Source organism: Pyxicephalus adspersus, chromosome 4, assembly GCF_032062135.1.
Source record: "Pyxicephalus adspersus chromosome 4, UCB_Pads_2.0, whole genome shotgun sequence".
In the NCBI taxonomy this organism is placed as follows: domain Eukaryota; kingdom Metazoa; phylum Chordata; class Amphibia; order Anura; family Pyxicephalidae; genus Pyxicephalus; species Pyxicephalus adspersus.
Window position 1 is genome coordinate 119,632,920 of NC_092861.1, and position 27,618 is coordinate 119,660,537.

The 27,618-nt window shown below is 36.5% G+C and overlaps 1 protein-coding gene across 1 annotated transcript in view; it reads right to left on the bottom strand.

The window, feature by feature from the left end:
• Positions 1 to 294: 294 nt before the first annotated feature.
• LOC140329282 (two pore channel protein 2-like) overlaps positions 295 to 27,618 on the bottom strand; it is a 30,402-nt gene continuing 3,078 nt past the window's right edge. The window contains exons 2-19 of the mRNA XM_072409462.1: positions 25,645 to 25,727; positions 24,456 to 24,570; positions 22,527 to 22,655; positions 21,313 to 21,429; positions 18,944 to 19,062; positions 17,402 to 17,503; positions 14,539 to 14,665; positions 13,042 to 13,243; positions 12,622 to 12,766; positions 12,350 to 12,535; positions 11,736 to 11,800; positions 10,773 to 10,860; positions 10,383 to 10,452; positions 9,051 to 9,270; positions 7,111 to 7,201; positions 4,100 to 4,213; positions 2,344 to 2,456; positions 295 to 1,459 (exon numbers count right to left, since the gene is read on the bottom strand). Coding sequence (XP_072265563.1) covers positions 1,314 to 1,459; positions 2,344 to 2,456; positions 4,100 to 4,213; positions 7,111 to 7,201; positions 9,051 to 9,270; positions 10,383 to 10,452; positions 10,773 to 10,860; positions 11,736 to 11,800; positions 12,350 to 12,535; positions 12,622 to 12,766; positions 13,042 to 13,243; positions 14,539 to 14,665; positions 17,402 to 17,503; positions 18,944 to 19,062; positions 21,313 to 21,429; positions 22,527 to 22,655; positions 24,456 to 24,570; positions 25,645 to 25,727 — 2,232 coding nt within the window. The 3' untranslated portion in view covers positions 295 to 1,313. The remainder of the gene's footprint in view (positions 1,460 to 2,343; positions 2,457 to 4,099; positions 4,214 to 7,110; positions 7,202 to 9,050; positions 9,271 to 10,382; positions 10,453 to 10,772; positions 10,861 to 11,735; positions 11,801 to 12,349; positions 12,536 to 12,621; positions 12,767 to 13,041; positions 13,244 to 14,538; positions 14,666 to 17,401; positions 17,504 to 18,943; positions 19,063 to 21,312; positions 21,430 to 22,526; positions 22,656 to 24,455; positions 24,571 to 25,644; positions 25,728 to 27,618) is intronic.

Below are 27,618 nucleotides of genomic sequence, written 5' to 3' on the forward strand. Positions count from 1 at the left end.
ACTACATCTATAATTACACTTTTTTTCATACACGTATAAAAAAAAATCAGCCTTCCCTCTCAGCCTAATTCCTTTTATACAAATAAAACAATGCAGTAAGGTAGTCACTATACAGAGAACAGCCATTACCATCTACATAGCAATGGCTTGCATACCAGAGTTACTCTTTTATGTAATAGGCCACTGTTGATTACTGCATAAAACTTGTTTTATTTCATGTATCCTGTAAAAAACAGTTATTGTAGAACTAATAAAGATACCAGTACGCCATACAGTGACTAATACACATATACCTTAATTTATAAATAATTTATTTGGCATACAAAAAGTCCATTTGATATATTCTGTAAATTTTTTATTTTTTTTTTAACATTATTGGAATGCTTTGGGTATCATATCAAATCTAATACAGACAGCTGTACCTTTTTGTACATTCAATTATCATTAGTAATAAGTTCATAAATGTATGTATCTGTCAAGCAGCCAATATAATAGAATAAAAATTTCACATAAACTTGATGAGAAATCTGTAAATATAGAACGTTTTTACAACTGTTTTCGGTGAACATTCATTATGTAGTTGGGTCATATTTTGCACAAATGGCATGATTAGATTCTTTTGTTAACAAGGAGAATGAGGCTAAATGCTGAGGAAAACATCTCCACCTTCCTCCATTATCACAAATATTCTTGTGCAATATCACTGCTATAAAAACACACATTTCTTTGGCATTCGGTGGGCAAAAGTGATTTTTTTTTTTTTAACAACAATGCCACATACATAAGATAACATATAAACACAAGTCTTTCCAATTTAAAAAAGTGTTATGTCACACTCACAGACATTTTAGTTGTGCTTTCCAAACAGTGCCAGTGAAAAAAGCGTTTACATAAATGCAAAGAAACAACATTGTGCTAGGGTTTTCTTTTTCGAAAATAAAAAAACAATCATTAAATTAATTACAAAGTACAAGTGCTGATATGAATACAGCTTATTGACTGGGCATGGCTATTTGGTTCCTACAAACTGGTTTCTCTGATAGACAGAGGGGAAGCAGCCAGTTATTTATAACAAAATGCCTTGTATATTGTGTGTTATTAAATGTTATGCAAGATATGTTTATTTTATATTGGAAACTGGTATTTTTACTTTTACTTACGTTTTTTTTTCTATATAATAAAAGTGAGTTTCTCTATAAAAATAAATATTTTATTTGAAAAGAATATTGCTGACGTTGCGGGGTCTGTGTTTCCTTTCTATAAACATTTGGTCCGCTTTTTTCCAGTCTATTTTCACAGATTGTATGACAACATTAAGATGCAGAGTTGAATGTTGGGTTTTCAACGTAATAATCACTAGGGGATAGATTTAAAATCTCCTCCATTGGGGGACCTTCATCTTCTGGAGAGATTTCTGCTTCAAACATGCGCTGTAGCAGGGCATCCACTGTCCTATACCCTAAAGAATACAAGAACATTTATTATAAGTTACACAGCATCTTCTAGAATGAGTGGCACCTACATACAATCATTTCATGCTGTCTCTATAGTGCTGTTGCTACATCTACAAGCTGAAAGAATGCTGTGAATTTCCAGCTCCGAAATAAAAGAACAGCTAAAGAAATAAATAGCTTGAAGAGCAAATAACAAAAGAAGGAAGAAAGTGTGTAATGACACTTCCACCATAAGACAGGACACAAAGACTATGATGATACAGAACAGCAGCAAATACAAAACAGGACCACCTAAAAATTAGACCAGCAAAAAAAACAAAAAACATAAAAATAATGATATTGGCATGATAGGTACTTCAAGTACATATTACATAACATGAAGGAAAGAAAAAAAATAAAAGACAATACATATTAGACACTAGTTGTCCAAGTAACAAGTCCAGTAACAATCCAGTATTTATGTATATTTTACAAATTCCAATATTAGGCCTTAAATTAAATTACTTTGCAGCTTAATGCAAAACATATCTAGGTTGATTATGTCAGCAACCGTGTGTGACAAGCATCTACCTTGATTGGGGGTAGGGTGTGAGATTTTTGGTACTAATGCATACTTCTGGGCTCCATGTCCTCCTCCACCCACCTGCTTTCAACTACCTGTTGAATTTTACCATGTAGTATACGAGTACTACCTTAGGAGAACATATTACTCAAAAAAGAAATATTATTATAAATTCAATTGGTATATCCAAGCTTCATCTTTACAATCGGATACCTAACCAGTAAAGAGTGCATTATTCCCTTCCCCCCCGAGAATTAAAATTAATTAAAAATTTAAAAATTATTATTTATAAAAAATTTAAAAAAAAAATCAAAAAACAAAACATACGTTTTGAAGCTATTCGAAACATCAGTCCTTTTTGATCGGTCTCTCCAAATTCTCCAGTATTATTTTCACAGGTTTCGATATTGTCAACTAAATTTCCAGAAAGATGATCTTCCCTTTGGGAAAATTAATAATACATAAGAGATGCATAAAAAAATACAAGCGATACAGAAGTTTAGGGTAGGACAGGTACTCAGCACAGACTTTAATGGCCCTGATTTATTGAAGCTCTCCAAGGCTGGAGAGGATACACGTTCCTCAGTGAAGCTTGGTGACCCAGCAAACCTGGAATGGATCTGGTCCAGTATTGAAAACATTTGCTAACCAGAAGCAAATGACTTTGAAGAAAACCATTCCAGGTTTGGTGGATCACCCAGATTCACTGGTGAAAGTGTATCCTCTCCAGCCTTGGATAATAAATCAGGCTCAATGTCATATTCCTATCTAGGACCATCAGGCAATGTATGGTATGTTATTTACACCCTGCAAGCAACGCTGCTTTTTTTAAAGTCTTGTTTGGCCAACCTTCAGTATTAGACCACAACACATTGTTCCAAATGATGAAAATGATGAGTAAAAATCAAGACAGGCTGGATAAGTGGTAGCCAACCTAGTCTGTGGTCCAACAGTCCTTGTCAGGCACCATTAGAAAGATCATCAGTTTACAAATGTATTTATCTTATAATGGTCTGCTGGATTTAAAATTATGAATTTAATGGTCCGTGAGATCCGAAAGGTTGGCGATTGCTGATCTAGATCTCAACAAATGCATGCTCACTTCACACGTTTGTACAATTCAGAATCAGGACTTCTCAAAATAACAAATTAACAAGCAGACAAACTTACTGTCTGACTGTGCAATCTTTTTTAGGCCTACAATCTATAGAGTGTTCAGGCTTGCATGGAAAAACAAATTTAACGCTTTAGGGAGAGTGTTATGTAAATGTTTTATTCCTTTACATGTTTTGGGAATGCAAAACTTACTTGAACAAGTCAACTGTAAGTCAGAAGGTCAAATGCAGCTCAAATTCACCTTTCAAATTTTGAACAATGTTAGAAGAGTAATAGATGCCAGGGGCACAAGTCCAAAATCCACCAACAAAGGCCCTTAGGTGAGTAATTTTATGTATATTACAGTAGCTTTGCTAAATATAAAGCAGAATATACAGGGATTGTGCGGATCCCAACATTAGGAAATTATATTTATGGTGATAATTCTGTTTAGGCAGTGGTTACAGATATGACTGGTTAGAAGCTTTAGCACGTTATCAGTTTCTAGGGGATACAACTACTGATACCAAGGGATTACCCTTATAGTTTTCTTTTTACTGGCAATTATACCATTTCTCCTTCAATTTTCAATTGTTCAAACAAGAGATTTGCATTTTTCAAAATTTCAACAAGTAAAATGTTTTCATTTCATGTTTTCATTATTTTAAGGACAACTGTAACTGAATAGTAATCTTTTAAAGGTGATTATCATAGCATGGAAACCTTATATCAGTGCAACCTATGCAACCTTGCTTTGCCTAGAACTGGGAAATATTTATCTAGGAGGTGACATCTGTGGCCGGCCTCCAGTGCCGACAATCACATATGCTGTAGCTATTAAACCAATCGTGGACATTATAAAAACAATAAAATATATCACTTTTGTAGTTAAAAACAATATGCACATAGTAAAGTTTTACAGATATATGTAACTTTGTAGTTGTTTGTATACAGTAATAGAACGGGTACAATTCCACTTATGACTTACTCTTGCACACCCATACCCAACTCTTGAATCTTCTTCTCAATGGTGGTTTCAACTTCACTCCTTTCTAACGAATACTCCACAAAAAAAGCTTCCAAAATAAATGCCACAAAGATGCTGAGAAGTAAAACATGAAAATTTAATAGTGGTGAGTACATTTTTACCAAGAGGTACATACTCTTTACCAAGAGGTTTTGAATATAAGCAGGAGTTGTTATTTACTTGCATGATTTAATTATGCTTAAAAACTGGAAATCACAGCTAGGTAATAATTGGTTTTCTAAAGCATTGCTTATCATAGAAAACTGCCATTTTTGTTAGGCTAGGTAAACATGTGCAATGGTTCTCGTCCAATCAGCTCAGGGCTAATATCAGACAAGAATCTTGTGTGTGTGCAGTGCTCATCATCCATCGTCCGAACGACTGTCCTGGCAGATCCACAGACGATGGACAACAAACGATTGTAAAGCAAGTAAAGGGGAGAGAGCACATCAGGGTGCTGCTCTGTTGTTACACCCCCCCCCCCCCCCCATTCAGCCTCTGTCAGTCAACTCATGTCTACAGTTGTGTTCAGAATATTAGCAGTGTGTAAAGTAAATAAAGCTCAAAATTCCTATAAAAGTTTTTATTTCCAAACACACACATAAATTGGTAACACTGCACATTCCAAAAAAATCAAAACATGCAGAAAAAAATTATCAAGTTTGTTTCCCTTTACAAAAAGGGTGGAGTTCAATTATTGAGGGTCATTTCAATTACTGAGCATCAATTATGGCCCATAGTTAAGAAAGGTAGGAAATGTTGTACATGCTGCTTGTAGTGCATTTCTCTCTGAAAATCTCAGTAAAATATGTTGTTCCAGACATTGTTCAGAACAACAGAGTACTCTGATTAAAAAGTTGATTGAAGAGGGAAAAACAAAGTGCAGAAAATGATTAGCTGCTCAGCTACAATGATCTCAAATGCTTTAAAACAGCAACCAAAACCTGAAACATGGAAGAAAACAGAAAACTACCATTTTAATGGATAGAAGAATAGCCAAAATGGCAATGACTCAGCCAATGGAAGATCAAAGAAGGTCCAAAGTTACCTGTGGGTACTGTTACAATTGGAAGATGCCTATGTGAAGCCATGCTATCAGCAAATAGCCCCCACAAAGTCCCAATGTTAAAAAAAGACATGCCGAAGTGGTTACAGTTTGCCAGTGAACATTATGATTGGCCTAAAGAGAAATGACACAACGTTCCAGGGGCCGCAGACAGTTTGTCAGACGACCCCCAAACACTGAATTCAAGCCACAATACACTGTGAAGACACTGAAGCATGGTGGTGCAAGCATCATAATATGGGGATGTTTCTAATACTATGGAGTTGGGCCTATCTATTGGATATCAGGGATCATGGATCATGCTTGAATACATTCAAAATGCTTTAACCTCCCTGGTGATCTGAATAATGAGTACATTATTTTTATAATGAGCGGTATTCATTATTTAAATTTCCTGCCTACCAGCCCCACAGTCCCGCCCTCCAGCCTAAGGCTCATGAGCAGATGCCCGGCCGGTATCTGCTTCCCCTGGCCTTGCATCCCCAAAGTTCATATGCCAGGGACGCAGATGCTGGTTGGCATTTGTGTAGCCTGGCAATGCATATTTCCCAGCATCACTGAAGGACCCCATGGGCACTGCTGGAGGATGCTGCTGGAGCGTGGGAACCAGGTAGGACTTCAAAACTCCCTGGCAATTTCACCCCGAGTGTGGCTTGGGGTTACCGCTTTTGGCATTGAAAATGAACCCTGAGCCATCAGAAATACTGCCAGGGAGGTTGAGAGGACAACAACCCTTAAGAACCCCAGTAAACAAGCAATGTCTTGGTTCCAGTCCAATCCATGGTCCTTAAACTAAAAATGCTGCTTCTGTGGCAAACCTGAGAAATGCAAAAGTATTGTGGAATGCAGTCCAATCAACCTGGGCTGAAATACCTGTTTACAGATGCCAGAAGTTGGTTGACTCCATGCAACACAGATGTGTATCAGTTCTCAGAAACAACTAAATATTAGTTTCATGATTCAAAAGGAAAGCAAACCCTTGAAACATTTTTCAGTTTATACAGTGAATGTTTCAGTTTGTAAAGAATAATGCGGATGCTGCTATTTTACTGAACAGCCTAAAATTCCATTTTATTCACTTTCTGTAAATTATTCAATTTTTCTTGATGATTTGATTTGGAATATAATATACAGTGTTCCTAGAGCATTTGTGTGAAATAAAAGCTATTAAAAGGATTTTGAGTTTTTTTCACTTTTTAAACACACTGCTATTATTCTGAACACAACTTCATATACACACACTCCAGCATCAACTGCACATCATTGCTCAGGTTCATGGCTGCTTGCAGTTCTCAGAACGACAGAATGCCAAATCAAGAAATTAACAGGATGTCACCAAACAAAGTATCTGAACAAGATTATAAAATATTAAACTAAACATTTGCAAACATTGTATGACTTATATTGTATTAACTATAATTATAATGACTTATAATTATATTGTATTGTTTAGCAATTGGGTTTACACCTACATAGGAATATATTTCTATGGGAACCTGAAATACTTTTAGGTATAAAAAGCCATCTTCAAATGAAAACACTGTCTCCTAAACTAAGAATGCATAGCAGTTCCTCTTCCAGTAGCAGTAACTAATAATGGAAAGTACCTCCCATTGATTTTTATGTCGCAAGGAACACAGCAAGGTCTCCGAAATGGAAACATGTGGCAGCCAATATTTGGTGCTCATGTCACTGCAGACCTTGGCCCCCTCTCACATAACCATCCAAAAAAAAAAAAAAAGAGAGACCTAGGACCCTGAAGACCTAATGTGTCATGTGAGAAGTTCATTGGTTTATTGGTTTTTGTTGGATTCTTATCATAGAAAATGACTGGACTGAAAGCACAAAGTCTTTAAAACATTTCATATATGATTCTAAAATTTGACATCATGACTTAAAAACTTACTTGATTACCATAATGACGATAACAACATGGAATGCCATGAAATAAAGTTTAGCTGCTGGATGGGTCACCAGAGAAAACCCAGTGGCGATAAGTAGGATGTTAAGAAAGGTAACGTCATAAATCATGTAAAAATATGCAGTGTTACTTAATAAACATTTATAACATTACCCATCCCACATATCCCTCCCGTATCTGTTTTCCAGTGTTACTTTCTCTTTTCTTGCCTATTACATAGATACATTATATACGGTATGTACAGAGGAAATTCACAATGGAATGTCACCTTACATGATGATAGATGTTTGATAATTAAATGAATTTTGAAATTGCATGAAAGTGCATTCAAACTATAGTTCCAAAAATGGTCATGTCACATTATTCTCTATAGGTTTACCTGCATGGGAACAGAGGGGAAGCCAACCCATCTTCTAGGCTTTTTAGATTAACACTTTAGGCTTTAGAAGGGTTAGGAAGAAAATATGGTAATGGGATAAGTGGAATTCCTATTGCTACAAATGCAAAGACCTAAATCAGAGAACAGAAATATTCTCTAACAATATAATCAGAATTGTCCAGTGTGTGTAACAAATGCCTGTGTAGGGTTATAAAGTACAGAGACAGGCTTCACAAACCCACATTACAGCAGCAGGGCTGCCATTCTGTTGTTTAATTTTCGATGGACATCAGCCATTGACCTGTAGGTCAAGCGGATTCTCTATAGTAAGATGTATAGAATATTCTATAGACAACCATGCAGCTCAGCTCACAGCTAAAGTCTGGCTTTTAAATCAGGACCAAGCACAAAACTGAGTCTCTTCTCCCCTCAGGTTACAGAACATAATAGATAGAACATAATCTAGTGGGGGAAACCTTTCTCACACCAGACAAAAAAAAAGCCTGAATAACAGTACATTTTTGTATGATGTCATTCAGGGTACCTATATAATCATAGAATGCTGGGATTTAGTAGTAGTTATTAACACCTGGCTCCAAGTTGCTGACTCCAATGGCATATCCCATGCCCTGCCGCTCTTCAAAAGAGCACAAAAATTTAAGTAAGTCCATAGCTAAAGTCTTCTCGTTATCTCATGCTCAGCTCTCACTATTTCAAGAACTTGACATTTTGCAGTGTGAAAACAGATTAGCTTGCTGTGCTTTATTGCAAGTCTAAATGTTACATCCTTTGCCTAGTTCTCATGAAGGATAATATTAAACTTATGGAGAATAAAAAGACATGACAGAGAACATGGCACTGCTCTTTCTGGTGTAAAGACTGGTAAGCAGGTTAAACATAGTGATGAGTGAGACAGAGAGGAGTCTCATTTACAACAATGGAGTACAGGTGTAAACAGCAGATCAATTGCTGGTCCCTGCAAGGCAGCTAGACTCTGGAGCAGCACTGTGCACTCGGGCAGAACAATTCAGGGGCTATAATTTAGACTTTTTTTTTATCAGAATCTCATACAATATAAAAGACATCAAGGACAGCCTTGTCTTGGTGTCTGGTAATTTACAAATGGTTGACAACCCTGAACAGAAGCATTGAAGAAATGCTGAACAAATAAGACAGCTGACTGTTGACATTTCCTGCTTTGGTAGTTTTATGAAGTCTGAGGTCAGGAATCTCCTTCCAGCTGTTGTCCAATACTCAACTACAGTCCAATGGCAAAAATTTAATACTTTTGAAGCACCCTGAGACAATGCCAGGAGGCAGGTAAAATAACATTAGCAGTTACCTAACTGACTGATCCCAATAATAACCCTTACAGCATTGGTGGTCGAAAAGTGTCTTCCACACCCTTATGTATGGTGTAAACATTAACAGTCCCATGAAAAAAACTTGTAAAAAACCTAGCCAGAGCCACAGTTGAATCGCCCTCTTTTGTGCATGACAGTCTGCATTAAAAAAACAATTCCAAGAATTAGGAAATAAAGGATATTGTGCCACTGGTTGACAACGGTCAGCTCCGCTAATACGATGAACGTATATCCTATGTTATTAAAGTTATTTTTACAGTATTTGTTTTTAGCAAAAGCAGATTCCATCAAGGTTTGGGTTCCACAACCCAGTGCAAAAGGGTCAGTGGAATTTTCAGGAAAGAAGCGAATTTTGTGCTTGAAGATTTCCATACCAATAATGGCAAACACATAATATATTACCTGTTGAGACATAAACAAGATTACCACACGTAAACACAAACTCCCCTTTTAAGCCATTTATATTTTCTCTTTATACTACTTAAACAGGAAAAGTTACACAGACTTTAATTTCAATATTCACTGCAAAAATTGTCAATTGCATTTTAGTGTAGTAACATAATGAAAGCAATCATGCAGAAGCCATTTCTTGATAATTTTTCTTTCTCCAGTATTACCAAAAGCTGGTGTAAAAAAAAAAACAAGGAAAACTAAAAAAGGAGAACATTTGAAAGATTTTAAATGCCCATAATATCTACCGTATTTTTCGGCGTATAAGACGCTCCGGCATATAAGACGCACCCAATTTTAAAGGAGGAAAATCTAGAAAAAAAAGATTCTGAAAGATTTTTCCCCTTCTGATCACCCTGTGCCAATTTATCCCCTTCTGATCACTCTGTGCCAATTTATCCCCTTCTGATCACCCTATGCCAATTCAACCCCTTCTGATAAATTGGCACAGAGTGATCAGAAGGGGTTGAATAGGCACAGGGCGATCAGAAGGGGATAAATTGGCACAGAGTGATCAGAAGAGGATAAATTCCCCACTCTGTGCCTATTTATCCCCTGCTGATCCCTTCTAACTTACCGGTCCGCCGGCTTGCTTCCGGGATCGCGGGGGCACGCTTGCTCTCCAGGCTTGCTTCCGGGATCGCGTGTGCAGGCTTCTCCTCGCTGGGTCTGCAGAAGGCGGAGACACGCGCTGCAGCCAGGAGGAGAGGAGAGAAGATCGCGGGATCGCGGTATCGGGTAAGTATGTTACCGTTTTTTTTAATTTTTAAAACTTGCATTCGATGTATAGGACGCACCCACTTTTCCCCCCCAGTTTTGGGGAAGAAAAAGTGCGTCTTATACGCCGAAAAATACGGTATATAGATTTCATGTTACATTTTCCAAGGAATACAAATAAAATCTGACTGGTGGTAATGGGCAGCTGCTTTGTCTTTTCACCACATTCCTCGCTGCACATAATATCTGTCCACTTTTGAAGATCTATGATTTTGCACAAATAAAAACATATGCCTGTTAAGATAATTGAAGAACGGTGTCAACATAGCAAAAAGAAAACTACCTACTAAGATAATACCGCAAAATGTCAGCATGGAAGGAAGGATGTTTATCAGTGTATTCACAATAACTCGAAACCTGCAAGAGACCATAGAAAGGCTCTACTTAACATATTTGCAAAATAAAACAACCTGTGAACTTCACAGAGATTTTGTATTCTTATATTCAAGGTACATATTGTGGCGGAATTTCTTCCAGCCTGGTATACACTGAATAAGACTATCGACAAAAGCTTGAACAACAGATTTTCAAATCTGACTGCAAAATCTGAACAGCAACATTATACATTATTTTTAAAAAGATAATCGAAAACAAGGATCTTCATTTACAAAAACAAAGGTATATATTTATGCACAAGCCTATGCAGGTATACAACATTCTGTAAATGTTACAGGTACCTTTTTATACTGTCAATGATCCTGATAAGTCGAAGAACTCTAAGAATAAAAACAACGTCTAGGATCTGCTGGCTGTTGTATTGACTACCTGTGGGGAAATAAAAAAACATCTAAAAATATAAGAATTTAAATACAATCTCACCTAGCCCCTTACCTCCATTTTGTGGTACAGCTCATCAATGCCTCATCACTAGTGATCCAATATTCTTCAGAATTTAGGACAAAAGGTGTGATTTAACAGAGGTAAGTGGAAGACTGCATGACTGCAGTAGAATTACCTGTATAACATTGGTCTTACGGTCCCAACTCAGTTCTTTTTATTCATTGATTTTAGCTCTTAAAATCATAGGGGGTTGTGCCACCTATTATTATTATTTTTATTAATAAACAGAATTTATATAGCGCCAACATATTACGCAGTGCTGTACATAGGGGTTGCAAATGATAGACAGATACAGACAGTGACACAGGAGGAGGAGAAGACCCTGCCTCAAAGAGCTTACAATCTAGAAGATGGGGCAAGTCTCACACAATAGGAGTCTCAAACCTAGCAATAAAATACAGCCCCCAAGGAAATGCCCACTCCTCTAGACTGCCACCCACCCATCCTGACATAATAATATTTGCATAACTTCTCACTATGTTTCTCAAGGTTAAGGACTATTGAGAGAATTACTGAGGCAGGGTTCTGTGTTGTTTTAAGGAAGCTATTTCCACCATGCTGCTAACCACTCCTAACAACCAAAATCTACCTGCACTGTATATGAAAACATTGTCCCAATGATAATTTTATTAGCATCAATCAAATAATGCAAAATATAGGCTTCACTAAAGCTTTAATAGCTAATTGTTAGACAAGAAATTATATGTTTCAATGAAACAAACAACTGATATCTGATAGTAAACCCTCACACTAACCATGTGCAAAGTCCAAGGTTAAAACTTCATACATAAGGTACATACCTGATTTCAGTCCTGTGTTTACTACAGTGGCAACAAGGGCAGCAATGATTATAAAGGTGTCAAACCTATCAAAACAATACAGAAAATGAAAACCATCTTAAATGACAAAGGACGATACACAAGCAAGTACACTCATGATTTCATTCGATGCACAATTAGAGGTTTTTATTTCTGCCAAATATTAACAAAATACAGCTTAAAACAATGTTTTTTTGGAAAGAACCAGTATACAGACGTAAACATAAGAAAATCTATGTCCAAGCCATGCTTAGAGAGAAAGAGTCCCCTCTCGGCAGCATGCCAACAAGCTATAGACTATTCTTCTGGATGATTTTTGAAGAACTTCCAGAAGAACAATTTCTGAAGAACTGCAAGACTATGAACGCTTTTTGTTTTGATGGACCTAGAATATAATTAGCCGATTTTAAATGAGTTTTAAAATCCTTAAAGAAAATATTATTAACTGAAGAACAAAATAAATGCATTTTCAGCACTTGAATGACACTAAGAAGCCCAGATATGCTAACTTCTGAAATAAAGTATTCGCTGTTTTTCAGAGGAATGAATTCATTTTTAAATTATGGACTGAAAAAAGAAAAAAAAAAAAACCATACCAGTTCCAAAATTGATTCTTGGCAAAGAAATTCCTAGGATCATATGTGTAGAGTTTTAGGAGAATTTCGATAACATAGAGGGAAAGGAACACCCACTCTGCATTAGATATCTGTGGATTTCTGTCATCCAGGCCAATAAAAATGGCATTCACTAGAATGATCACATCATAAGCATAAACAAATCCTCTAAAATGGAAAAAAATATAGAAAATTTTAGCAAAGACACAAGCAAATCTGTTATTATAATTGAATGTTCTATGAATTAAACTTACTTATGATGGACAACCTGGCGTATAAAGCGACTTGCTGCACTTTTGTACAAATGAGGCATCCAGCATTCAATTGGGTGCTTTCGAGCTTTCATTGTGATCACTTTAATGTTCAACAAGTCAGCAAGGCGAATGAAGGCTTCCTTCCCTGTAAAAGAGAGAGAGGCTGCCCTAATTTCATGATGTCAATAGATCAGTATACTGGGATTTTTGTACTTGATTCTCTACTCAAAGAAACCTTCCAATTTAAAGAATAATACATTTCAACAGTGTATTATAAGATAGGGACAGTTACACTTCTATTTCGAGCCTGACTCCAAATGCCAATAAACTCCATCCCTACAATCAGCACGTCTGTTTCCCTGTCCTTACAGTCGATTATCACAGAAAATCTTAAAGGGTTTACGTCTTGTATTTACTCACCCACCCATCTTTGGTTTTCCTCTTTAGATACTCTTAGCAGCAGTTCTCTGTGGGAGTTACTGATATCTGGTGCCACCAACTTCACCAGTTTGGTCCATGTGGCCTCTGTTACAACAAAATCTGGGCCTTCTTTCACCTTGAGTGCATTAAATGCCTCTGCCATCTTGCGCCGTTTCATGTAGGCTAGCTTACGGATCTCGTTCTGGAAGCAAAAATAATTTTATTGTTGGTAGAATGGAATCATATGAGCCTGGGCTGTCGCAAATTATCATGGCTGGGCCCGGGGTTCAGAAGAAAAGGCAGCCGCCTTGGGGACGTTACCAAGAGGTTGTTTGAATTTGGCCCTTTTGTCTTGCTATAATATAAGACCTTGTCCCAGAGCTTCAAACCACACACAAAACTTTGGTCTTTCATGATATATGTGCAGTAACACAATCAATCAGATTCCATTTTTTTATGGTTAGACTATATTAGAGTGAATTTTGATTGATTGCTATTCTTAGGAGCTCTTTTAGATAAATGGTTTGCTTAGAAACACATGTAAATACAACTGGGAGTTTCACCTTCCAATGTAACGTCAATAAATAAACCGTAGTCACTTCTTAGGAACTCATTTAGGATAAACCTTATTAAGCATTATTACAGTTGATTTCTCACTTCCTGCCTAGAAAATCAGTTGTCTTTTAGACAAAAAGTAAGGTAAAATCCAAACAGGTGGAAAATAAAAAAATAATGTTTTTTGAACCGATGCCCAGACTATATAGACTAAATTATTTTCATAAGTTCATTTCATACATTAACTATGTAGTTATATGCATTGTGGAGAAAACTTGGTAGCTTGTCAATTCTTTAACTGCCAGAGCTTTTTTGTTCAGTTTACACAATTTTGGTCTTACTTATTAGCTCCAGAAGTACTATGAACCTGAAAGTGCTTAAAGCTGCAATCAGCAAATGGACAACCACAATTAATGGAATAAACAGAGAAAATTGTATGCATAAGTTGATAAAGCTGTTTCCTAGGGTTGCAGTTTTGTCTCGTTCCTGAGACGCTTTGTGTCCCATCTTTGGGTACAGTGTCAAGCACTTTAATAAAGCTAAATGAGAACTTTTTTTTAACAACCTGCAAAGTATTTTTATGCAGTTTTTAAGCAATTGAAAGGTGTTTTAGAAGCTTTTTGAGCAAGCACAAACAAATTACATGTTTCTGCTTTCCCCAATTTTATGTTTAAGACAACTGCAGCATAAAAATGCTGGTATAGCAATGTGTTTTATGAATGCCAGAAAAACTGCCTGAAAACACTATGGGGTGTCAAGCAGTTGAAATAGGGTTTCCAGGTAATTTTGCTACTTATTCAAAAGGAAATTCAAGTCTTCACCTGTCAAGTTCACCTTCTTCGATAGGCGCATTCAAGCTAATAAGCTAAATGTGGTTTAAATAAATAGCACTGGTAAATCTACCAATTTTAATCCTACTTCATTTATTTGAGCATGATCTACCTTTAGGTGCTTCCTGTAATTGTTGTACACAACAGCTAAGAAGACTGACATGAAGATGTAAGTGTTCAGAATAATGTAGGCAATGAAGAAAATGGAATACCCCCAACTGTAGTCATACGCTGGCATCCTGAAAACAAGACAAAGAAATACATGACAAATGTGATTTGCAGACAAAATACAAGCATAAAGAACTGTAGATAGTTCAAATGTATCTGCCAGAAACAGCCTTTTTATCTCAGACTAGAATATATTCTTTGACATAATATATGATGAACCGTAATATTTCAAACATTATAAGAAAAAATACCAATATTAAACTATATAAATGTCTGCTGATAGTTTCCATTTATTGTTACAAGCTAAATACTCGTTCCAAAGCACGCTTGTAGTGATACAAAAGGTGCTTTACTACCCTGGAATCTGCTAGTAGTTTGTGAGTCAGGTAATGGCCACAATGCTATTTAGCTTATTAAAACAGTACCACCTACTGTAGCTGTCACATCAGATTATTTTTCCTATTTAGACTCTTTAGTGTTCCAAATAGCAGGGTGCTCTAAGCAACTTTCCTGATAGAGAGCTGGCCATACCTTTCCACCTTCTAAGCATCACTAATTTCTCATTACTGCAAACTGCAACTTCTTTAGCAAATATTGAGGCTTGGGAAGTAGAAAGCTAGGCTGAAATCTATCTGCATACCACAGCTTCTTTGATCTCCTTGGGTGCTGAACAAAAAAAGTGAACTGATATGCAGCCATCTGGAAGTGCTTGCTTTGCTCTGCTACCAGGCACTCTTTCACTTCAAGTTTGCTTTAAAGGGAAGCTTTTGTGGTTATGGACAATTATATCCTTTCTGAGCTTGAGAAAAAACTGCTCACATAAATACCTGTAAATGAAATTAAGCTCCTGCTGACTTCAACCATCAAATGATGTGCAAAAAAAAAAACACTGTTTTTTTTCCTTGCATATGATTGGATATTCTCTGCAAAGTGAACCACATTCACAAAGCTAAGTAAATATCTGTTGTAAGGTGACCTTATTGACATTATTTGGGCTGCATTAACCTAAAACTTAAACCAAGCCATCTGACAAAAGATGTATTACTTGCTCTGACTCATTTATGTATAAACTTTAGTTTGAGGTACTGGACTCTACACAATTTTTTACACAAGAAAATATAGAAATACATAAAGACTAGAATTTAGGTTGCTGCCTCAAACAATGACTACATATTATTTCATATGCAATAATATAAATTTGCCTCACTACAATAAAGAAAAAAAGATGAATTAAAAAAAAATTTTCAATGTTTTTACACTACAATATAAAGGATATATTTCATGAATTTAAAGAATTAGTAGCCTTTATAAACCTTGATCAGGCTATGTACAGGCATATATGTGCATAATTTAGGTGTTTGTGATCCTTTGTGATACTTTTTATTATTTTGTAGTGAAGATATGTTGCTAAATTTTCTTTAGTGAAGAAAAAGGCCATATTTACCAATCAGATATCAGCTTACATCTTGTAACACGTATACTAAATAAGTCATGCAATTTGATGTTTTATTTGGCATTTATATTTTGCTGATTTTGCCAACCACATTTTGATTGCAATTGGATTTAAAACACATCCAGCGTAGATCATATTTTTGTACAATCCTGCTTCTCACGGCAGTGGATTTGCAGTGACTGGCAGGATGCACAGTAAAAAGCAGAATGTCCTGGAAAGTGATACCTGCAACACAGTATCGTTTTTTCGTCTTTTTCAAAATAATTAGATTTCCCCTAATGGAATTTAGTCCCATTTTGTGGGACTCTCTGATGGAGATACCTGCTTTAAATGTGGCGCCCCTGCTGCTACTCTCTTTTATAATTTCTGGGAATGCCCCTGTATTAATCAATTCTGGAGTCATGTGGTAAACTATATTTGTACTAAACTATTAACTTTTGTTCCTTTTACCCCTGAATGGGCTGTATTTGGAATTGTGGAGAGTTCAACCTTTCGGTTCTCTAGAGGAGCAAAACGCTTGGCATTGCTACTTTCAGCGGTAGCCAGGAAAACTATATTGCACTACTGGTTGGAACCCCCCCCTCCACCACAATACGTTGTTCTATGGTCAAATTACAAGAATTATTTAGGATGGAATGGGTGGAAACTGCCATACATAAAGAATCCAAAATGCAATATTTCTTTGAAACATGGGAGAGTTTTATTGCTACACTTAATACTCGACACACCAAATGGTACCAAGGAAGGGAGCTGGAACATGATCCTCCTATAGAGGTTGAATCACTGCTGATGTAAGCACTTATGTTTACTGATATTACTGTTTGGGTTGCACCTTTTATATATTTTGTAATTGCACTATTATCTGTATGTTGAGGACTATTGAGATTTTATTTTGTATGCAATACTGTTCACCGATATGTGCCTATTTCTGTGATATGGTACTTGCACTGGTATTTATAACTATAAAACTCTTTTTATACTATCCTGTATATGATTCTATGTGTAATACTGTTTATCACTGTTAAACCTTAATAAAATATTTGGGGAAAAAAAACATCAAACTGTCCATGGTGTCCCATTAGAAAAATCTCCCTTCACTTACTGAGTTGAAAATGCAAAAAAAAGAGGAAGTTTATTCAATCTAAGGTAAATTGCCTCTTAGTTGTCACTGATATTGTTTCCCCCTTGCAGATTTCCCCTCACCTCCTGTTCCAGTCACAACATAACATTTTACATCACTTTTGCTCCTAAACCGTATTAGTTTTTTTTCCGAAAACACTAAAAACACTGACAGTAAAACCAAATACTAAAAACTACAAAGTATGAATTTATTGTTAATACAGTTACAACTTACATGACATCAGGGCTATTAGCAGTAGTCACCAGCACATACAAATTGAATACGGCATCAAGATAGTTTTCAAAGTAATCTTCTCCTTCAGCTGTCTTGAGTTTTCTGTAAATTAAACATTTATGTTTTAAAATGAGCTTAGCACAACTACAGCATAGCTGCAAAAACTAAAGCAAAGACACAAATTGCTCTTCATGTAATAGTATTTATGCAAGAGGAATCAAAGATATCAATTCAATTGTGTCATTGGTGACATTTTATAAGGAAACCTTGATTTAATTAGGAGGTTGCCACATTGTGGCTGACCATAGATTTGATAAACTTTGACAGCTCTGCCAAATTAAGTTCTTGTTTCTTTGGTCATAAGTTAACCGGTATGCCAGAAGTTCATTATTGCAACAGTGTTTATCACCACTTATTACTTGAACTTAAATCCTTATACTGCCCAAATATTACAACTGCTGAACTGAAGCATTACTAAAACTGTGGTACTGGACTGTTAATTACAGATTTTCCATGATTTACAGTAGGGCAAGAACAAGTCCTTCATGGAATATCAGAAAGGAAATACGTTGGGTCCTGCATGTGGTATAAGGTATTTTTTTATTATGAGGACCATAAGCTTGAACACAGTATATATACACACTATAAATGTCACACTGTACCCTCTAACTAGCATCAGACCCCCTCTCTGGGGCTCAAATACAGGGAACGCTGACATGGCCAGTCAGGAGATGGCTCCTAAAAGGAGTAGCAAATATTGCCTGACGTTCAATCAATGTGCCGCTACTGCAGAACTCCCCTGCTATTGTGCCTCCTATGATTTCAAATGACTTGTAATATCAAGACTATTGAAAAAATAGGTACAATGCCAGGTAAATGTAGTATTTAGTATTAGTAACTTTAATGTCATGGTTTAAAACATATTTGCAGAGAACATGGAGATTTGTTTCTTTGAAGTACATGAGATCAAGGAAAACCTGATAATACCCATTTCTTGCCTTTATTATTAGTTTTCTTTATATCATTTGTCAAATTGTATTTTTCCAATATTAAACAACAAAAGGACAAAACACGACCAACGTATTGAATATTATAAAGCGACCTAGTGATCTTTTTTTTTGTTTATCTTTGCCTCAGAGGCTAGAAGCTTTTAAATTATTATAGGTTATTGGTCCTTAGATATCAGCTGCAGCTGATGAAAAGAAGTGGCATTTACAGTATACTGGAAATAGTAACAATGAATTAATGGTAGCACACAACTTACCCCAGAAAGTTGCTAGGATAAATATAGGGAAGTGTTTGTGAATAAGGGTTGTGGGGGGGCGATACTGCCCCCAGCAGCCAATGGGAGCACAGCCCGCCATGTATTTAGCAATCAATTTGTTGCTAGTGTAAACAGCGGGCACTTTTCCCATTGGCTGGTAGTTGTTAAGAGTAATATCCCATGGTAGGGGGAAAAAAAATGTTTTTTATACTTGGTTTGTAGGCATGGCAAACCCTTGAGGCACCGAAAGAGAAAAAAAAAAATCATGTTTTATTTACCTGTTACCAAAAAGTTTATGAGCCATCAGAGAGAAAATAAGGACGTTAAACATGAAGAGAAGGAAGACATAGAAGATCTCCGGTAAAGTGTTTCTAATGCTGCGGAATGCTCGGCGTATCTGCAATATATATAAAATACACAAAGAAAGCTTAAATTATTTCTCAGCTCTCCAGTTTATTACAACAAAACTCAACAGGTGTAGCTAAAAGTTGCTCTTCCAAAAAGAATTCTGAACAACCTTTTTGCATTTGTACAAGTTTTAGTGCCCTGATCTGCTAAGAAATTCCAATTTTCTGGGATGAAGTTCCTTACTTTCATTTTTAAGGTTAAAGTGAAAATGGGGCAATCAAATTCAATTTCTAGACATTTGTAATTAGTAAAACGTCCTTTTGAACATATTCATACCAGTACAGCGTGCTATGGTGCATTAAAAAAATACGTATGTGAATTGCTTTAAAGCAGCCTATTTATTCATACAAAGAACCAAAAATCATGCATGCAGCATTTTCAGCAGTGCTTTACATATTACTTGTATTATTATATATATATATTATATGTGTGAATTGGCCCTTCAAGTATATAAACGTCAAGAACCAAAACATGATATCTTGCATCTTATGAACCCTTATGTGTGGAAGCTGCATTCATTTTTGGCCAGGACAGGAAGTGATAGAGATTTGATAAAATAGGGACAAAGGTACAGGCACAAATGAAAAATGACACAAATTTTAATTACCTAATTTTATCCAAATCTAAAAATATTTTAAAAAAATGAAAGAATTAGGCTATAATGACCGCACACTGCCCCCAAAAATTCTACTGGTCCCATATTTATTACTGGTAGCTCCCCCTGCTGTCAGCACACTAGCTGAGAATAGCAGAGCAGTGTAAGACAGTCGGTGTGCTGTCAGAGCTGCTTGGAATGGCAGGGAAGTGTAAGCCTTACATAGATTGCTCTGTCATTCTCAGCAGCTCCTGTATAAGCAGTGTGAGGAGAGCCGTCCGCGTCCCCGCTGGTTGCGCTGCTGCTGTCACACTGTCACTAGCTTGAAAGCAGTGTAAAGAGGGCCAGCCATGCTCCTGCTGCCGGCGCTTCTGCCTCCTGTCATATGCAACCCCAAGCTCAAGTGCCACGGACCTCAGCCTGTAAGATGCGAATGGGCTGAAATCCAACTTTCCAACACAACAATGATTTGAAATTTAGGACGAAGTCGACCCTGCAGTGGCTGTGGCAGTTGCTGTGCTCATCACAATCTACTGACCTCTACATCATTCTGCCTTTGGGAGATCTCAAATATGCAGCTCATGATGGACAAGAAACGAATTTAAACAGACTTAAAGCATTTTTTTTCTCTGAAAACTTAATAAAACTGATTGAAACAAAAAGGCTTAAAGCTTGGATAGCTTTATCACATGAGAAAACAAAGGGCCTCATTGTGATATCAAAACACACTGCAAGATATCACTGCTGCTCAAACGGGAAATAATTTGCATTGAAGAGCCTAAAGGAGCCTTAACGCCTGTAGGGCAGTCCGATTCATCGGGAGGTCTCTTCCATCGGGTCCCATACCATCCCAGCATCCAGCTGCGAGCCGGCACCGCCATCTTCATCTCTTCCTCTATTCTTCCTACGTCAACCAACCCTGGCACAAGATCGGGTGACATAGGTTGCGCTCCCATTCATTCTCGATTGCATAGGTGATCGATAATTAGGGGGTGGTGCTGCACTTTTAAAAAAAAAAAAGTGTTGCACTTAAAAAAAAATAAAATTTAACGTGAAAGGGTTGTCTACCCTTTTATGTAAAGTGAAATTTCTGAGTTTAGGTACGCTTTAAGAACAAAAAGGTTTGCAAGCTTTTAAACAAAACCATTTTAATAATCACTTTTATTGTTTTGGTTTGTTCAATGTTAAGTAATTTTGTAATGACTAATAGTTTCGTTTTAATCATATTATTGTTTATACATATTATTATTATACATATTATTATTGTTTGGTCTGATTACTCGTGTTTTCTTACAAAGTGGTCCAGACTTACACATTTGGGCAGGAGGAAAACTGTAACAATAGACGCCATTTATGTGGTTGAAATCTTAAACTGGATTCCAAGAAAAGCACAAAGAAAAAATATACTTTTGTTAAATTTAAGGAAGCCATATTACAATTTTTTAATAGAGGTTCTCCATTTTACAGAGAACTGGTCATGTGTCTGATGCAGACTAGTTAACCACCCTCAGTATGTAATCTCCCAACAATGGAACTCTTGTACAATTATTATATACAGTTCTATCAAAAAACTGGAGAACTTGTGAAATTAGGTGAAAAAAAAAAAAACTGAAATGGAACAGAAATAAAAGTGCAGTAACTTACCTGACGACTTTCAGCAAAGTTAACCAAATAAATGGGACGTAGAACCCTTGACCATCGAATGCTCTGAATGTGAGCTATACTCAAACAACCATAGATAATCAGATCAATTAAATTAAGCTGTTTGAAATAAAATATACAAAGTTAAAGGACTATGCTGCTGTCATAAAATAGCAAGTGATATAAAATAAAATAAATGTAAGCAAAGCACACAAATAGTTATGTAGATTAAATAATTATATATATATATACACACACACATACATTAATGTACCCTTATATACATAGGTCTATAAGGAAACGAGAAGAACCTGAAATCTGAACAGATTTCCTTCTTCTTTTGTTTAACTTCTTTTTGATTGTAAAAGTGCCGAGTACACTGAACACTGTACACTAAGTACAAAATCACTGAGCATTGTATAAGGTAAGGCCATCTATGGCTTGAATTACCACATTAGTAATTTGAAAGGATTCAGGATTTACACCTTGCCATGAAATTCTGTGTTATTATTAATATTACACAGTATTTATATAGTGTCATCATATTACGCAGCGCTGTACAAAGTCCACTTTCGTGACACTAACTGTTCCTCAAGGGGGCTCACAATCAAATGTCCCTACCATTGTCATATGTCATTTTTACAGTCTAAGGTGAATTTCGAGGGGAAGACAATTAACATAACTGAATGTTTTTAGAATATGGGAGGAAACCGGAGTACCCAGAGGAAACCCACGCTGACATAGGGAGAACCTGAAAACTTCATGCAGATAGTGTCCTGGCTGGGATTCAAACCTGGGACCTAGGGCTGCAAAGGCCAGAGTGCTGCCCATGGCTATAATCTGCTTTTCAATGCATAGTACCAAATTGTGTATGTGTAATGCATAGGTTGGTATTAAATAATATTAGCATTCCAAAGCTCAAAAATAGTAAAGACAAATGCACTTCCCCTATATTGTATTACCACATATACAATAGATGTAAACATTTTGTGGTGTGTTTTGGTAATAAAAATAGTGTGGTTGTGTTATTTTGTATGTTAAGGACAAATGAGGCCCTGTACAAAAATAAAAAAAATGCTGCCTCAACAAAGCCTGCATTAGCATGAGGTAATAAAAAAATCTCTTTCTGCTCTGTCCATGACCTAAGAACCCCGACCTGACACATACTACATACACTAACTAAAGTAGAACTCATTATGACTGGAGAAATTACGTACCAGTATTGTGACCATTACACAGATATTCTTAGTGTCTTTCCAGAACACATTGCGAGGAGTGACTTTGCTAAAATGTACAAGGCGAGCAAAGAAAGCCAAAAGGCAAAAAACTTCCACAATGGAGGTAGCCTGTAAAATAAAATATAATGATTTAGAACCAAGTACAGGTACTTTCTATTATTTATTTTTTTTTTTTTAATAAAGTGGGAAAATCATTAGAACATTTGCAACAGTTTTAATCATGTCTAGGTCTCCTTTGTGGAGATTATCTCTTATTTGGAGAGAAGACTATTAAACAGCTAATAAACAGCAAAGCAAAATCCAAAGTGATAGGCTACATACACACATTCAATAATTGTAGTTGGAGATCCTTTCCAACGACAAAAGACTGAACAAGTGCGGTACATACAGCACCATTCTGCCCTATGGAGAGTGGAGGGGGAAAAACAAAACAATGGCACCCTGCTGCGCTCTCCCCCTTTCACGTGTATTACGATCGTTTGTCGTTTCTGGATCCGCCAGCATGGATCAATGAACGACGTCTGACGAGCGCTGTACACACGCCAGATTCTCATCCGATATTAGCCAAGAATCATCTGGCATATGTACATAGCCTAGGGCTACGTACACACGTGCAATAATTATTGTTGGAAACGAACAATTAACAACTGATCGTCTGATAATCGTTAACAAAAAAACTGCACAACGCCGATGAACGAGGAATGTCGCACGGTGGACCTGATTGGGCGACGATCGTTCGTTATCTATTGTGTGTACAGTCGTTCAGTGATCATGGATTGTTCTTTGATACACTTTCTCCTGTACACGTCACTTTCTGCATTGTTCAAATGATCGTATTTAGTGTGTGTACAATATTGGTGGAATTATATTTGAACGATCGTTTCAACATTTACAGAATTGTGCAGAATAGGATCATTCAAAATAATCGTGCATAATAGTTGATCAGTCGTTAATCGCTCGCTTTCCAATGATAATTATTGCATGTGTGTACGTAGCCATAGAGTTCTCCTCAGAGGGAAAACTTCCATTAGGACATCTTTTCTGGAGTCATTTGTCTAAGAGGGCAATCCTTCATTTCCTGGGAATTATCATGAGGAAAATGTCCATAATAGTACACTGTCAGCAAACTGGTAAAGGTTTTAAAGTTATAAAGTAAGTTATGGGAGTCTAATATAGCTGCACTGCCTTTAATGACTAGGAAAAGAATTGTTTCTACTTTTATTCATAGTACGTGGCATACCTACCGCCTGCTAGACAATGTTAATGAGTTTTTCCCCTTTTTTCATTTTTTTTCCCCTGCAGCTGATATACCATTAGATTGTACATGATCTCACAACATGTTTCTGTAAAACCAATATCCTTAATACGAATTTTAAATTTGGTTATTCTGTGATTTCTAATCAGTGCTAAAAACGTTTTTCTTTGAAATATAAAAAAATAAATGGGGTAGGGGAATACAAAGTAAACTTAATGTCAGAATTGCAGGTGGTCATATTTTAGGTGTTTTGTGTCCCTGTTAGGGAGATTCATGCTTTCCTATTGTCCTCAATACCAGCAATGTCACTAGGGAATGAAAGTAAGTGTAAATCCAATTTACTTGGCAGTTGGCATGATTTCTTGTGTCAGTATGTAGAAGGTAGGCATTACCTATCATTTTTACCATACGAAGGTGAAATACTGATACTTTTTTTATGAAATACCTTATAGCATACATTAGTTCATAATTGGTCTGGTTATACGTTTTTACATGCATCACAGTCAATGTATGGTGATGTCTGCATCTACTAGCCCCTTCCGGCACAAAGGCGCACACTTACATAATCTGAACATGTTCATGTGATTATTTTCTGGGGCATGTCTAACTATTTATTTTTTATGATCAGATTTATACCAGCAATCCAACCTTACCAGGAAAGGAAGTGGATATACAGCAGGCTCCTCAAAAACTGCCAGAGCTAAGTCAACAGTGATACAGACATAGGTTGCTAGCTGCATAGCCCAGTGGTTATAGAAATAGTACAGTCTGCAAGACAAAAATGTACCGGTACATCATTGTGACAACAGAGTATCCAATGCAGAGAAACACTTATTTCATTTAGGAGATCATATCACACGTTGACAGTACATGACTATTTGTGTATTTGGCTTGTTATCAGAAAACAGAGACGTGATTAATTAATTTAATAACTGACAAATCCAACCTGTTTCAAATGACATAATCACATCCCTTTTTAAACAAACAAAAGCCATTATTTGGTGAACCACCTACTTGTAGGATTTTTCAGGACTACAATCATAAAAAGCACACCTTTGATTACTAATCTAAAAATAATCATATTTAACACATTTACAATAATATTTAGATCATTCAAAGATACAGATACATCCATCCGTATTTTGAATGATATACAAATATATAATGCTAATGTTTGGGACAAAATATTGTAAATCATAGTTACTACTTTAAACAACTTATTCATTTTTTTCGGCTTTTCATTCAAATGCCCAACCAAGTAGAGCACATTCATGTCAATCAGAGGCAAGTTTTGCAGAACATTTTCTGTACATCCCTATTCATTAGCAAATTGATATCACTGATAGTGGCCCTCACTAGACATACTATGGCCCTTTCAGATTTATTCCAGCTTGGTCCACCATTTGGGGTCAGCAAACTTTTTTGCCTACTAGGCCATTTTAGGAAGTCAAGAAGGCACACTAGGCCAGACTCAAGTCCCGTGCTGATGGCTAATCTCAATGCATACGAAGGAGAGGAAATGTCCCCTTACTCCGGCGGCGGTGTTAACGCTGGCCGCGGTAAATAGGGAAGGGAGGCATTACAAGGAGCCCTGCCGGCCGAGATTAGGCCGGATCAACCAGGGGGGCGTTAGGCCGGAACGGCCTACTGGCTAGGCCATGTCTGGCCTAAAGGCCGGAGTTTGCCAACCCCTGATTTGGAGTAAAAAATTAGAGCAGTATTATGGTTGGATAGTTTGCAATGTGTCCATATAGTACTTCTGGGATTACACAAAAGAATGCAATTGTATTCCTATAAAGTTATAAAAGCAGCTTTTCATATTGTAAATTGAAATATACTCACTTAACTGACTGAGGTGATGTTTCAAAGGGAATGTTTCTGTTGTACTGAGCATCATAAACATATGCCGCAGCCAAAAGAAGATTCTGAGTAGAAAAAAAAAAACAATCATTTTTGTTCATTAGGACAATACAAACAAAAAAAAAATGTTTCCAAGTAAAAAACTGTAGGAAAAGGCACAGAATATCTTAAAGCGGAACTAAACCCACTATACTCACCTGTCCCCATTTTGTCACATGGCACATGCACAGCTCAGCTTTTTTTACATTTTCCCCAAGGGATCAGGCAGATAAGAGGGAACATTGCAACAGGATGCCTGTCCCTTTCTGTAATAATCATCTACCTGATAATGCATTTTAAAAGTAGAACGTTAGCTTCCTTTTAAGAATTAAAAAAGGTTTAGGCGTTTTTCTTAGAAATCATGTGAATAAAGCACTTCCTATGCACTTATGGGTACATTTATCCACATTGTATAGGGATGCGATGGCTCTCACGCAGGATAAACTTTAAACTGTCATTGTTTGTGTCTATTACATTAATGGGACTAGCAGTTTGCACAGTAAAGAGAAGGGTTTTCTGCTGTCTTTGTTGCTCACAGAGAATGAAAAAAAGCTGCATTTCTATCAAGATCAACAAGTATTTTTTAAACTTGATGAAAAGCTTCTTAAGCTATAAATTGATAAATAAATAGTGAAGCCACCATATCTATGGTTCAATCTATATTTTAATATTTATTAATAAAAAGGATTTATATAGCGTCAACATATTACGCAGTACTGTAGATTAAATAGGGGTTGCAAATGACAGACAGATACAGACAGTGACACAGGAAGAGGAGAGGACTCTGCCCTGAAGAGCTTAAAATCTTGGAGATTGAAAGTCACTTTTGCTGCATAGTGTGGTCCGCATAGATATGGTAAGTAAAAATAAAGGAATGTTTGAAATTGAAAATAAAACGTTTATAAAATAAACACACTTTAAGATTTTATATTTTTGAAACAGAGGTCTTTAAATGAAAAAATGCCAATCGTGCAAATTTTCTGTTTATTAGACAAATTAAAAAATGTAATAGTTTTTCCCTATTGTTCTTTTTTAGGAATTGTTCATGGTCTTAAAAAAAAAGGGAAATTTGAAAGCAGAACTTAAAATGTCCTAAACAATAGCCATGTCAAGGCTGTCCCCAGATCAACTTTGTATACAAATATTAAATGAAGGGCTGCATTTATACCCAAGCATTACTAGCACATTCATCAGCCCAATGTGCAGAAGCTAAAAGATCCTCTCTGCATAGTTATCAACATCTGAAAATTGCTCAGAGGGATACCTTCAAGATGGCAGATAAAGACTGGCCCACTAAACTGGAGGCCTATAAAAATTGTGGCACTTTGCAGTGTGGAAGTAAAATAAACTACATTATTAGTATCAGTGGCAATAACAATAACCCCTAAGCATGAGTGTAAGTGGCAACAATCACCCTTTTTCAGAGACTAGAAAAATAACCCCCCTACAGCATCTGTAATCAGTGGCTGGCTGGAAATAAAAACCCCTTTAACCCCCCTCCCCAGATGACAGTATATTATTGGCCCAAATATTGGTGTTCATGGTCAACTTAACCTGAACACATACCATTTCACTTATTTCATTTATGGGGCTATTACCAGGTGGAGATCACTCCAACTGACAGTACCAGATTCTTTAAAATTGTGTGCCTGATTAGAAGGAATCAGGAACAAACTTCCCCCCCGACTGTCTCTCAATGGTTTACGAGAATTAATGAGATAATGACCATGGAAGACCTCATAGTCAATAGAGATGGCCGTACGAATACGATAAATAAAACATGGCTTTACTGGTTTCAATATACCATGAAGTTTGAATGTGTTTGGATATTTGAAGTGTTATCTAAATATGTATATATACCAGGACAAAAATGCTTTCTGTATAGTTTCTACTTTATAACTGCATCCGTGCCTATAC